Source organism: Microplitis mediator, chromosome 1 (assembly GCF_029852145.1).
Source record: "Microplitis mediator isolate UGA2020A chromosome 1, iyMicMedi2.1, whole genome shotgun sequence".
NCBI classification, from domain to species: domain Eukaryota; kingdom Metazoa; phylum Arthropoda; class Insecta; order Hymenoptera; family Braconidae; genus Microplitis; species Microplitis mediator.
Genome location: NC_079969.1, coordinates 26295031 through 26308859, shown reverse-complemented (window position 1 = coordinate 26308859; position 13829 = coordinate 26295031). Strand labels below are relative to the sequence as shown.

Below are 13829 nucleotides of genomic sequence, written 5' to 3'. Positions count from 1 at the left end.
CTTCGACGGCCATAAATAATCCCGGCTATCAACAATCTGCGCAGCGGACAGGGAAATTACCCCGAGGGTGCCAACAAGTCGACCCGCTAAAATTTCATGCTCTTATTTTTTACTGATATTGCCACGCGGGTAATAATCGCCTGCTATTTGGCGAGCGTAATAGTCAATTGCGTCACGATTGATCTCCTGCCCACCGATATACGATAACTACCTACGATACGATAAATATATTTTACATGCAGACATTTATTGTGTGTGTATATAAATCCACGGACGCAGCATACTGTCGCTTTTTAACAATCAAAAAATTTATCAAGGATATCTAGATATCTTATCTCTGACACCTGCACGAAACTATCGCGTGATCCTTGTTTATGCTGCTATACCGGTCTCACAATAACAGTGAATGTGACACAAAAAGCCAGTAAATAAATAAATAGATAGAATGTAAAAAAGAAAAAAATTTCTTTTTTTTTTTTACAAAGACTTTGGCACGTGTGGATGTCTGCGGCCCATTCGCGCTGCATTTTATGCACAACCAGACGACAATTTGGCTTGACTGCTCGCACTCTGTGTATCGATCATCGGGGCTTCTGCATGCCGAGCGAGAACGCCGGTTAAAAAATATATAAATAAAAATAAAAATAAAAATAAAGGAAATAAAATAAAAAAAAAATTCGCAGGGCGATCTACGGGTCACGGAAAAACGCGACAGTATCAGAACACGGTTGTATGTCCACTGGGTCGTATGTTGGCCAATCGTTTTTCGATGCCAGTACTCTTAAAACAATATTCATGTTTCATATTTTCCATTTAAAAAAAAAAATAATAGTTATAATAATAAAAATAAAAAATATGTTCGTGTACGAGCATGCCGGTAAATAGTAAAAATATTAATTGTCCCATCAAATCCTCATTACCACGTGCATTTATAAAAAAAAATTTAAATGACGCGCCCACGCTATTCCGCAGTTTAGACTTGCGAGCAAACATTCGTGGACTCACGCTGAATGATGACTGCAGCCGCCATGTTGTTGCACCCACTGACTACTGCCCACATATGCGGTGGTTTTAAAATGCCTTGGGCACCGTACGCTCTCTACTACACCCAATAATAAAACCGAGACAGTTGTTTAACGCAGCTACAACAGAAATCGGAAAACGCAAACCACTAATTCACCGTCTCGAGTAAACTTTAAACTTGTTCTCAAACAAAATCTCCATTTATCCAGCTCCGAAACTCACTAAAACAATTAATCTGTATTTTATTCAGTCTCAAAATAATTTAAACTCCGTTTCTATTACAGTTTGTAAATAAAACAGCGAGCGCGGGATTAGCGCAAGATAACGAATTAATTTTTAAACTGATACCTCATATCACTTTATAGCAGCTGAGTGTCTCGTGCACGCTTACAGTTTAATTCGTGACAATTACCTGAAAGCAAACAAGAGACACTTGTTAAATTAATTACCAAGTTAAACTAATTGTACAAATACAAATTAAATAATAATATGTATGTATCACATAATTGTTGCACACATAATATATGTATGTAGAGTACAGAGCCGTGTGTATCAAGTGGTAAAAAAATTTAAGTACACTGTGAAAATGACCTGGAAAAGCTTTTATTTGCGCGGAACGTTACGCTCCGACTTTTTTTTTTTTTACGGAAAAAATAATTCTCTATGGGCCTCTTATTATACCGCGGGAGACGCGACCCACAAGAGAGCTAAACTATATATACTGAGATATATATAAAGTATGTAAATGTATATCTATATACATGTGTGGATATGTATAATGTACTCGGGCAAAACGAAGGGCGGCACAGGCGAGTGAACAGGCGGGTCGTCATATAGCTGTAGATATATGTATATATATATATGTATATATATATTGTACTGGCAAACGAAGCAGTAAACGAAGCAAGCAGTCAAGTAAGCGACGACTTGAGCAAGTAAACGAGTGACGGGAAAAGAAACTGAGTATAGTGGTTATCATACTCTCTGTACTGCTTTACAGTCGCCGACTCTACTAGATGTACTTAATAAAAAATAAAATGTTGGTCATTATAAAAACCGGAAGATAAATAAAATATAATAAAAAATATAATAATAATTATGGTAATAATAATAATAATAAATATAAGCTTTATTAAAACTTGTTGATTTAGTAAATAAAGTTAAGTGGGTAAATAAAAGTTTGTGGGATTTAATTGTCTGGTAAAGGGAAAGGGTGTTGTATATAAAAGCCAGGATAATGTATAGAACTGGAGTAATGCCACTGAATAATTTAATTAATGGTAATTATGTATCAGAAATCTTATAGTTGGGTTTAGTCTCCGCGGATACTCAGCCTCTCCCGGTCTGGCTGGCCACCGCGACAGCACAATTGCTGCCAAAAAGTTTAAACTCAACTCCAATTTGTAAGCGACTACTTTCTGCAGTCTTTGCTCGTAAGCTTGTAAAATATTTAATCCGAGTCAAGTCGGGTAAATAAGACAGTGGCCTTTTTGCAATCATCCCCTTGATATGGGGGTTTATTACATTAGCAAGCGACTAGGGGATGCCAAATCTTAGTCTTTATTTTTTAAAGACGATGGTAAAAATAAAGGTAAATAATAGACGGGTTTGATGTAAAGTGGAATCAACTGGTGACTAAGTAGCGGGGAATCGATGCCAAATTAACAGGTCGAAACATTAGGGGTGAGAAAGATAGGAGGAGGATAAGGTGGAGAAGGGGGAGGAGGAAGGACGTGATGTCTATAGAAACGAGTCTGTCGTTTGGTGGCTCGAGGCAACTTGTAGTCGTCCCGTTTAAAGCTGATGCCGCGCGCGGTACGCCAGCAACATGGCCATAGATAAGTGTTAGGTATCAACTTGTTGCATTAATTACAGCGGCCAGGCTATTAGCCATCGATTCTCCACCGCGTAAGTTTAGCTTCCTCTACGGCTCTTACTCTTTCCGTATTCACGCTTCACACACAATTATTTATCTCTATTACTGTTATTACTTTTTTATCCTTCATTACGTTTCCCCTATTGATTTATTTTATTTTACTTTTTTTGTACTTTATTTAATCTCTTTCCGCTCATTAACCAGCCGGTAGCTGGTTAGCCACGGCCATGATCTATCACAATATTAACCATCAGCGCTAATAATTTATCAGAGAGTTTGTTTTTGAAGGTATAATTATGATGAAGGTGATGATAACAACGCAAAGTGCTACAAGAAGGTTAATGAAAACACACGTCCAGGTGCGTTGTTGCTATCATTGTTATTATTGCGGCCCGGTAGAGCACACGCTGTTGGATGTGCGCGAATTAAATTTTAACGAGTACTTATGTTTCGCCAGCAATAATTACGATTTATTTCGCTCGAGAGAATCCCTCCGGTTGCCAATTGCTGGTCTTAATTTTACTTTACTAGATTGCATTGGGTTCAACTTTTTTTTCCCGCTATGAAAATCGGGTTTTTGAAAAATTAGAGATCTTGGCTTTGGTCCGATTTTCAAAAATTTAGTTTTCGTAAAATGTCGAGGTTTCAAAGTGGTAGGACGTATATATGTGTTCGTGTGTGTAAGCTAATTTTTGTCCTGCGATCGATCGATTAGTTTTGAAAATGTAGTCAGCTAAAATTTACTTTTTTCAGCGAAATGCATTTTCATTTGCACCGACCGTTTTTCCAATTTTTTAAAATTATTTACAGAAAAAAAAAAAAAATGTTGACGCAAAAAATTCGTTTTCGCTTTAAAAAAGTTTTTTCCGCTCCAAGAAAATTTTTGCTGTCAATTTTGAATGAAAAAAATTTTTGGAGCAACTGAAAAATTTTTTGGCAGGAGTAAAAAATTTTTGCAACGAATATTTTTCACCCCAACCCGACGTAATTTGACGCTAAAAATATTCATGAAATTTTATTAAGCTAATGGATGAGGTTCGACTCCAGGTAATGAGCAAATGAAATTAAATATGATAATTATAATCCGGGCTCTAGTATTAGAATAGATCTATATAATATTGAATGACTAAATTTCTGGTTTAAGCACTTAGGTTTGATTATAATAATAATAATAACCGTCAATAATTTTTCTCTTATCGGATTGGAGTAGTCGAGAGTACAAACCAGGAAAGGAGTACAGAGCAAGAGTTGATGAAAAATTAAAAGTAAAATCGCTCTCAGGTCATTTGCGGTCACGCTCGATTTATCGACTCGCTGATTTAAAACTTGCAGTATCTCGCGATTGATAATTAAATTTTAATTTATCAAGCTAATTGATAAATGAGAGTTAATTGTTTGAATCTGTTTGAGTTTAAATGAAACTAGACAAGGATTTATTTAACGAGTGAAAATAAAATATTAAATGTTAATATTAAAAGCGGAAGTGGTTTTCAGTTACACCGATATACATTCATATCATTCGTGTTTAAAAAAAATATTCATTTTTATTTTATCATTTTTTTTTTATACGTGTTTTATTAACACTAAAATTATTCACAGTAAATTTAATCACGGGAGCGTTTACACAAACATTTGAAAGCGATAAAAAAATTTAGTAAAACTCGTTGACGTATTTTGAAAGCTGGAAGGAAAAGGGGAAAATACATATATGTATACATATAAAAAAAATATAAAATAACGAATATAAAAGGCACTCGAGCACGAAAGCTCGACGAACTATCGGTGAAAATCGAGAGCGTCGAGTGTGGATGTGGAGCCAGAGTACGAGAGATCGAATTTTACGAAATAAATTCAACGGGGCGGGGACGTGGGGGGACGATCAGCCGATCACACAGTGCGGGATAGTTGGAATATATTTCAAAAGCTACTAGAGAGGAAAGGGTCGACGGCGGCTATTTCGAGCGAACAGTGTGGTCGTTGTGCCATCCAGGATCCTATCTACATATATATACATATATATATAGATATAGATGCTTGTATATACACATAAATGTATGAGTACAGTACACACTATACCCGTCAATAATCCGCTGAATAAACTATCGCATGACCCACCCACCAGCACCCACCTACGGGCTCGTGCATCGACGCCACGCGATCTTCACCTACGTCAGTCGCTTACATTCACCAAAGATATATGTATATATATATATATGTACATACATGTATGTATGTATGTATGTATGTATAGATATCGTTTATCTTTACCTCTTGTGGTCATTAAATAATCATCAGTGGGAAAAATACGATATAATTTTACCAAAGATTCGCAATGACATTTTTTATTTTTATCGCGGGTACTATTAGCCATTTATTATTCATCGTTTCCCGTTGGATAAGTCATTGTTTATTTAAAAAGTAATGTAATTGCAGCGGGGTCTGAATGCGTGAGTGTGAGTGCAGTGAATCTTTGACGGACCCGAGGATGATGTAAAGTATGGATTTTATGGTATTGTGTAAAATTAACGGATCCCCGAGCACTTAAACTCGTTGAAAAGTTAAATGCATAATAAAAATCTTGATGGAACTATCGTGTCTGTATCAGCGAACGCTGTCGAATATTAACGAATGAGAAATATATTGAAATGTAAACCGTGTTCAAATTGAAATGTGACCCGAATCTGTCGGCGGGTACACCGGAATAAAACAGAATACATTTAAAGGGTCAACGCCATTAGGTTATTTCGGTTTTCATTATTTAAGGGGTTTAATTTTTATTATTTATTTTTTCAAAAAGACAGAATGGCAATTTTTAGAAAAAATATAATAGTTCTCAGTGATTCATTTTTCTATTTTTATTCTTCTGAGTCATTAAATAATTATTTTGTATTATGACTGTTGTTAAAAAAAATTGAATTTTTTGACGCAAAAAAATTTTACTCCAAAAAAAATTTTTAATTGATTTATTATTTAAAAATTCAAATTGATTTGTTTTCTTACACTTGAAAAATTTTGGTATCAATTTTCTGATGTTCAAAATTTTTCAGTTAATTAAAAATTCTTGACGCAAAAAAATTTTACTCTAAAAAAAAATTGAATTGATTTATTATTTAAAAATTCGAATTGATTTTTTTTTCTTACATTTGAAAAATTTTGGTATCAATTTTCTGATGTTCAAAATTTTTCAGTTAATTAAAAATTCTTGACGCAAAAAAGTTTTACTCCCAAAAAATTTTTAATTGATTTATTATTTAAAAATCCAAATTGATTTTTTTTTCTCACACTTGAAAAATTTTGGTATCAACTTTCTGATGTTCAAAATTTTTCAGTTAATTAAAAAAAAAATTTTAATTATAAAACCCACGAGTGTTGAACTAAGATATTACACATGAGATATTGAAAGGTAGGAGTGACCTCGCGGTCTTACACATATACAGAGTACCACTACAACCGTAAAGGAACCCAGGTAATTAAGTTTCACGGTCTCGAATAATTACCCAGCTAGCGAGCGTGGCATCCGGTCTGAATCCCCGACCATCCTCAATTTCGGAGGGAGCATAATTCACTATTCTCGGCGTATCGTCAGCGAAACACATCAGGTAGCTCAGTGTGCTCTCGAGTTAAGTAAAGTTAGCCAGCCTTTGCTGGATATTAAGATTCGATTACATTACACATACATACTGTATAAATGCCTGCAAGATTGACGGCACCCGTATATTCTTCCACATGTTAACTTGCGCCGTATTCACACGTTAATCCTATCCCCTATTCCCCGTTTTCTTACGTGAGAGAATAATTTCTCACCGCAAATTATTCCTCACCCGTCACGTCGAATTAACCCGAATGCCTGACGAGGGCGGCCAGCCGCGGGGAACTCCAGCAACAGAGGACTGAAAGGTAAATCTCCATACTAGGTGAAGTCGTAGGTCCGGGACGTATCGATTTTATTTTAGAGAGGAGATTGCCGAGTAATTCGATCGAGTCGTGGGGATATAATCCAGAATTCGATCAGTTTCTTCTTACGTGTCTACCCCTCGCTAGCTCTTACACTCCAGAATTCACTCCACCACCCACTCATCCAACTCTCACGCTATCATTCTGATAAAAGTATTTCCCGACGCGATAAGTTAATTCGTACCGCTAACAGAAGGATATATAACGCACCGAGGAATTTAAAATGAGACATGTCTGTGTCTAAGTCTCACTGTCGGCTCGGATTTCAGAGTAGAGGATTTCAATTGTCGAAAGAATTCAACAAATGACACTAGTGTTATTAAACTTGTGACGTCTAAGAAGTCATCTTAATTAATATTTATGTAATTTAAAGTCTGTGCGATCGAAGTCAATAATAATAACATATATGACTTGCGAATCAGCCGGTTCGCTAAATTACTATGCGCATATTAAATTCGGTTGTACAAAATATAAAAATATATTTCAGGTGTAAATTCCATGAAATGATTTGCTGACGCGACCTTTAGCTCAATGCTAAATATAAAGTAGGATTTTGCCGGGATAAAAAAAGTGTTACGTACGGGAAAAAATAGTTTGAGAATACTCGTTGATTTAAATTCCACGATTGGCGACTGTGGCCATAAAAAAAGACAGGGCGTCGCATGTGGACACCGATGCGGTGTACCTTGACACGGATGGCTCCCTGAATCACCCAGCGGTCGAGAGAGAGAGAGAACGGGATAAAGTGCGAGCTAGAGCAAGAGACAGTGGCAGAAGGAGTGGAGAAGGTTCACATGCAGAGGGGGCCAAGCTGCCAGCAACAAACATCAGCTCTTGCTGCTGCTGCTATCAACACACGCCTACCGCGTGCGATTCCGGAGTGTACTCGATTGTACATCAATGTGTGCTGTGTACGTTCTGTAAGCTGGTATATGGTGTGCTCGTATTTATGGATGCCACGGACGTGTGGGTAAGTGTGTGCATACGAAGCCCGTGTGCTCACGGTTGTCGACCGGCCGTCCACCGGCGTCGATAAGCCTCCGTGCCGAGTCCAACCGGCACACACATATGTATACGCAGTTCCACGTACATCGACTACTGCAGTTTACTGTATATTGGTTAGAAAATTCCATTCTCTTCCGCCGGATTTTCTATCTCAAAGCCTACGCAATTGTTTTTAATCTCTCACCAGCAGAAGTAAAAAAAAGTAAAACGACTGGGGAAGGGGCCGATGCTGCAAATACAACGATTTTTCATTGTTTAATCTGTCGTCGTTTCACTTGGACTAAAATTGGTTCATTTTTTTTCGCAGTGTAATTGCAATTGTCAAAAAAAAAGTTGAAGAAATAAAATGATAAAAAAGAAAATAGCGAAAAAAACAAACTTTTTCGCGGCCTTTGTGCTGCTTTGAAAGGGGATGCACGGAGTAGTTACGAGGGATGGGGGTTGGTCGATTGGATAACACGCGAGCGCAAAATGCCGTGTGTGTATGTGTGTGTGTGTGTGTGTGTGTGTAAGCCTGGCGGCTGTCCGCTTGGAAATGAGAACGTGAGGGGCACTAGTTTGCTCTACACCCTACACCCTCTCGTACTCCGACTATTACTATATATATATTTATACAGATATATATGTATGTACAGAGTGAGGGTTGCCACCCCCATATACTTTTATACGTACAAATGGACCTGGCGCACCCTTATATTCTCTACTCTGCACACTATCAGGCGAAACGTGTCTCTCGTCTTATGGAAAATCCATACCTAGATCCCTTGGTATTTTTTTTTTCCCTCATTTTATATTTTTTACTCCATTCCCACTGGCATATAAGTCCGTCGTAAATTTTTTTATTTTCTCATCAAGTATTTTTTACTTTTAATCCACACAAAAAAACATACGCAATTTAGACAAGTAGGATATAAAGTGAAGAATTGTATGGAATAAATAATAAAAAAGTAAGTAGTCATTGGAAAAATGTAGACGAGTTACTACCACACGCAATGTGAGTTAGTGCGCTGTGCGACAGTGGTCGTATTTTATTTGGTGGATGTGTGAGTCTTGGAATAAGAGTGAGCCGGTGGACACACACCGTGTGGATGTAAGTACAAAGAGGTCAGAGCGCCATTTTCTATGGTCCACCTTAGAGTGTCTGTGTGCTGGTGTCGGTCTTGGTGTAAGAGAGTCTGAGTTTCTACATGGACTATAAGGGAAAAGGAGACTTGAGTCGCGACGATCCTATTATCCACTTGGCGCACACGTAAAAAGTTTAAATCCACCGGCAGCCTCCGGTGCAGCAGCAGCAACGGCGGCGAAATAAAAATAAAAAATAAATAAAAAGAGGAATGAAGAATAAAAATAAAAAAAAAAAGGAGTATGAAATAAAATGAATAAGGAGGAAGAGGAGGGACGACAAAGAGGTATAGAGGAAACGAGGGCAAAGAGAGGATTAAAAGAGAGACGAACGAATCCAGGGGCAAGAGGAACAGAGCGCGAGTAGACCGGGTGATAAAAAGAGAGCCGCGGAGCTGAAATGAGAGGGGAGACTGGAAAAATATAACCTGTTGGACCGCCAAAGAGTGAGCCGCGCTTCGCGGGAGCAACAGAGACCGCGGCGGGTGCACAAGAGAGTAACGAAGTGAGCCCGAGATGAGTAGAGAGGGCGAACGGGAAAAGACCCGGAGCAAGAGAATAAGAATAGCGGGCGAGCGAGACAGCCGCGGATTGGATCCGAGCTTCCGACAGAGACGGAGACAAACGAGCGTGTCCCGAACCTACCTCAAGTCTAACGTAATTTTTGCGGTGCGATTGAAGAATCAAACTATGAAATCGCTTTAAACCAGCGTACTGTGACTGCCTGATTATATCCTCACCTTCAGACCGAAAATTTTACATTCTTATCTCGCGTATTCCCTCTCTCCCTCACTTATCATTTTTCTATTCTCGTTACTCCGTATCACATCAGTGATATCATCAGCGCTCATATCGCTGTTTGAACGGCATACCGGTCGTTCTTTTTGATAAACTTGCAAGATAATACTTTACGTAATCATCTTTTTGCCATTACACCCGACAAATGTGTACTCATTAACTAATTGCGCTATAAAATATCGACCCTATCCAAATTACATATCAATAACTATATTATATTGATATTACACAAATATTTGAATAAATATCGATGGAAAAATGAATTTTATCTTCAGCGTGTAAAAGTTATTATGCATACGTGTATCTACTTAATTAAATTAACGAGCGGTAGTTAAAATTGACGAGTTTTTCGAGGATCAAATGCTATATAATAATTTTGTTCGCCTTGTTTTATGTTCTGTTAACTCGATGTATTGGATAGCGAACGATTCATAAAAGAGAACCGGAAAAAAAAAGAAAAAATGTAATAAAAAATCTAAATAAAACACAATGCAGCAGCACGTGATCGCGGAATAATCGCTGTGTGAATATCTCAGCGGAATTTAAAGGGAAATAGAGTGGAGCATATTTTTAAAATTAATAGCCAATAAATTAGCAATAACACGTAACACGTATGCTGTAATTTTTTTATGTACATGGGCTTTTATTGTGATGTATATATGTATATATGAGCTAGAGGTATTGATGCAATTTACGCATCTTCGCGGTCAATTAGCGGGACGTAAACACGAGTGTCCTATTGGTTTTATTTATTTATTTATTATTAGTATTTTTAAATAATTTTTCCGTCACAGTGCTGAGCATCTCGGCCCCTTTTTGTCGGTTCGCGCGTCACCGGTGCTCGCGGACAAAAGTCAATGTCGTTAATTAAAACGAATTGGAAATTTAACGACAAGTTAATTCTTATAATTATTTGTTACGGATACGGACACTTCGCTGTAACAATTTCTACTTTAGTATTTAAATAGACGTGTGAAAAAAATATCTCAGACACTTTTTTCTCTTGAAGTCAATTTTTTCACGACTATACTTTAAAATGAAACGGAGTAATTGTGATACTGAAGTTATTCGAGGTCTATTAATTTTTGGATTCCTTTAAAAACGACACATTATAAAAAAAAAAATATTTTAAAAAATTGCACATGTAGTTTTTTAAATTTTCTACATGTGCATAATTTTTTTTTTTTTTTTTTTAATTAATCTGTTGAAAAAAAAAATCCGAAAATTGTTGTCTGTCAATTACAGGATCATAAGTCAGCCGACGTCCAATAATTTTTGAAATTTTCTAAAAACGTAAATTATAAAAAAAAAAAATATTTAAAAAAATTGCACGTGTAGTTTTTTTTTCATTTTTTACATGTGCATTTTTCAGTTTTTTTTTTTTTAATTGATCTGTTGAAAAAAAAATCCGAAAATTGTTGATTGTCAATTTCAGGATCATAAGTCAGCTGACGTCCAATAATTTTTGGAATTTTCTAAAAAAGGTAAATTATAAAAAAAAAAACATATTTTAAAAAATTGCACCTGTGGTTTTTTAAATTTTCTACATGTGCATATTTTTAGTTTTTTTTTTTTTAATTGATCGGTTGAAAAAAAAATCCGAAAATTGTTGTCTGTCAATTTCAGAATCAGAAGTCAGCCGTCCAATAATTTTTGAAATTTTTTAAAAAAGGTAAATTGTAAAAAAAAAAAATATTTAAAAAAATTGCACGTGTAGTTTTTAAAATTTTCTACATGTGCATATTTTTATTTTTTTTTTTTGTGTATTTGATTTGTTGAAAAAAAAATTACAATATAAATATTTATTCAACAGGTCTGATAACTGTATACAATATTATTTAAATATTTAATTACTAAATATTTTCGGAGTAATTATTTATTAATATATCGGTCGGAGATGACGGAGTTTGAGCTGTCGGTAGTGAACGATAAGAGCTCGGGATCGGAGTGGGGAATCACGTGGACTCGCTGCAGAAATAAAAGGAAAGAGCGGAGCTGGGAGGAAAAGAGTGAAAAAGAGACCGATATGAGAGACAAAGAAACTCGTCGACTCACCTTGTGGTGCTGCATGATGGCAGTGGCCTTTCGCTTGGCTGACATATTCAGGCCTGGCCCCCAACTTTTAAATCGCCGACTCTGCTGCTGGACTCCTGCTCGGACTCTGGTACCCAACTCCTCTGCTCCTGTCCAGCAAACCCGCTGTCCAATCGACACGTAGTCAAAGAAAGCCCGTTCGATTCCACGATAGCAGGAATTCAAAAACCGCGAGGTAAATGAATTCGCGAGTCGAGAAAAATAAACGTAAAGTTCGAATATTTAAACAGAGCTCGGTAACTTGTGGCAAGACGTTAGCACATGACGAAATGACTCCGATAATACGCGCTCCGAAGAGTACAAAGTCTCGTTAAAGTTTTTTTTATATTTTATTATTGTTATATATTTATATTTTCACTGCAGCGTAGATGGATTAGCAGCACAAACAGCGCGGCAGCGTATGTAGATGATTATGATATGCCGGGTTACGATGAGTCTTCCGGTTCACGCGATCCTCTTGTTCGCGTAGCGAATGCTCTACTCGACCGTGTGGATTAAATGACCGTCAGTAGTTCAGAGCCACACAGCATCCACAGTCATTCTATAGCTATTTAAAACTCCCACATTACTCGATTAGTCCGAGTGGGAAAAAAAAAGTATCTGATAGTTTATTTACTGGTACTGGTAATGGTACTGGTACTGGTACTGGTGTTGCTACAGCGACCCGCGAATTATATCGCGAGCGAGTAAAGGGTGATGTCACACGCTTACTCTCTGTCAAGTTCGTCGCAACTTATCACCAAGTAATAACTTTTAAACTCCACTCAAACAGCTCCGATTTTAAAAATCTAAAACAGTCGATAAAATAAATCTATTGCGAGATTCACCACTGGGTTATCAGTAAAACGGACAGTGTCCTTGATAAGTGATAAAAATATATGTAGATGTATATATTTTTGTGTATTTTATGAACAATAAACATCCGGAACGTCAAGTGCTGGTTTGCGAGAGCGTAACGCGGTGAAAAACAGTAGATCCTCACGTCACGAGCGCACACGGCGAACTAACGGCTGGCGACGCGGCGGCGACCCCCACCTTTGCTCGCCCTTCCGCCGCCTGCACCCGCCGTACCACCGGCGTACCGTTCCTACTCATTCCAACTCAACTACTATGCTCGCAACCGAACGCTTCTATCTAGAGTCGCACACTACTCTCAAAAGAGAGGGAGAGAGACAGAGAGAGAGGGGTGCAGGCAGGAGTCCCCTCGCCCATCCACGACGTTGGCGGCGTCGGCGGTAAGGTAGGGTCTGTCACCGTCAGAGTACAGAGTAGAGTTGAGTTGAGTTGAGTTGAGTGTAGTGGATAGGAAGAGACGGAGATAAAGAGAGAGAGAGAAGGACCGAGTAGTTGTGTGTAATAGATGTAGTGTGTAGTGTGCAGAGAGTAGTATAGTGTAGAGGCAAAGCACAGCGGGAGAGAAGGAGCTGAGGAGCTCAGGGGTACTCCAGGGGGGCGGACGAGGCACGTGGTAGAGTGATGTAGGGTGCGCCGGAATACTGCGGGGACGAAGGGGCCTAACACTCATCGCCCGAGAGCCCCGAAAGTAAAGGGGCTTCTACGAGTAAAGTAAACCCAGTAGTATTCTAAGGATACGACAGTCCTCGGTGGGTTATTTTCTTGCTGAAACTCAACTCTATCTGTACTGAACCTCCGTCTCTCTCTTTCTCTTGGCGAACATCTCTACTGTCCACTGTCCACTGTCCAGTGTCTCTGTCCACGTTCATGTCTGTCGGAGAAAGATGGTCTCTGTATATGTACTATACGCGTTACACCGTCCGCAGAACGTCGAGACGTGGGACGTAACGTCGAGTAGACGAGCCATCGGGAAACTTGACTCATTCTCCGTCTCTGTCAATCTTGTCTCTTTCTCTTTCTCACTCTACTTCTCTTGTCCTCTGATATGTGTATGCAGTGTACGCGCTCGGTCAGTACAGAGTCTAGTGGGTCTTGCCGCAGA

At 38.0% G+C, this 13829-nt stretch overlaps 1 protein-coding gene across 4 annotated transcripts in view; it reads right to left on the bottom strand.

Annotated features, from left to right (window-relative positions):
* The window catches only part of LOC130677880 (nucleolar protein 4-like), a 34553-nt gene extending 21665 nt beyond the window's left edge, over nucleotides 1-12888 (bottom strand). For 2 of the 4 annotated variants that reach the window (XM_057484782.1, XM_057484806.1), the window contains exon 1: nucleotides 11834-12887. In XM_057484782.1, the coding sequence (XP_057340765.1) occupies nucleotides 11834-11878 (45 nt within the window). In that variant the 5' untranslated portion in view covers nucleotides 11879-12887. Of the gene's footprint in view, nucleotides 1-1371; nucleotides 1392-11833 lie in introns of those variants that run through there. The other 2 variants (XM_057484790.1, XM_057484798.1) reach the window with 2 other exon arrangements.
* Nucleotides 12889-13829: the final 941 nt, after the last annotated feature.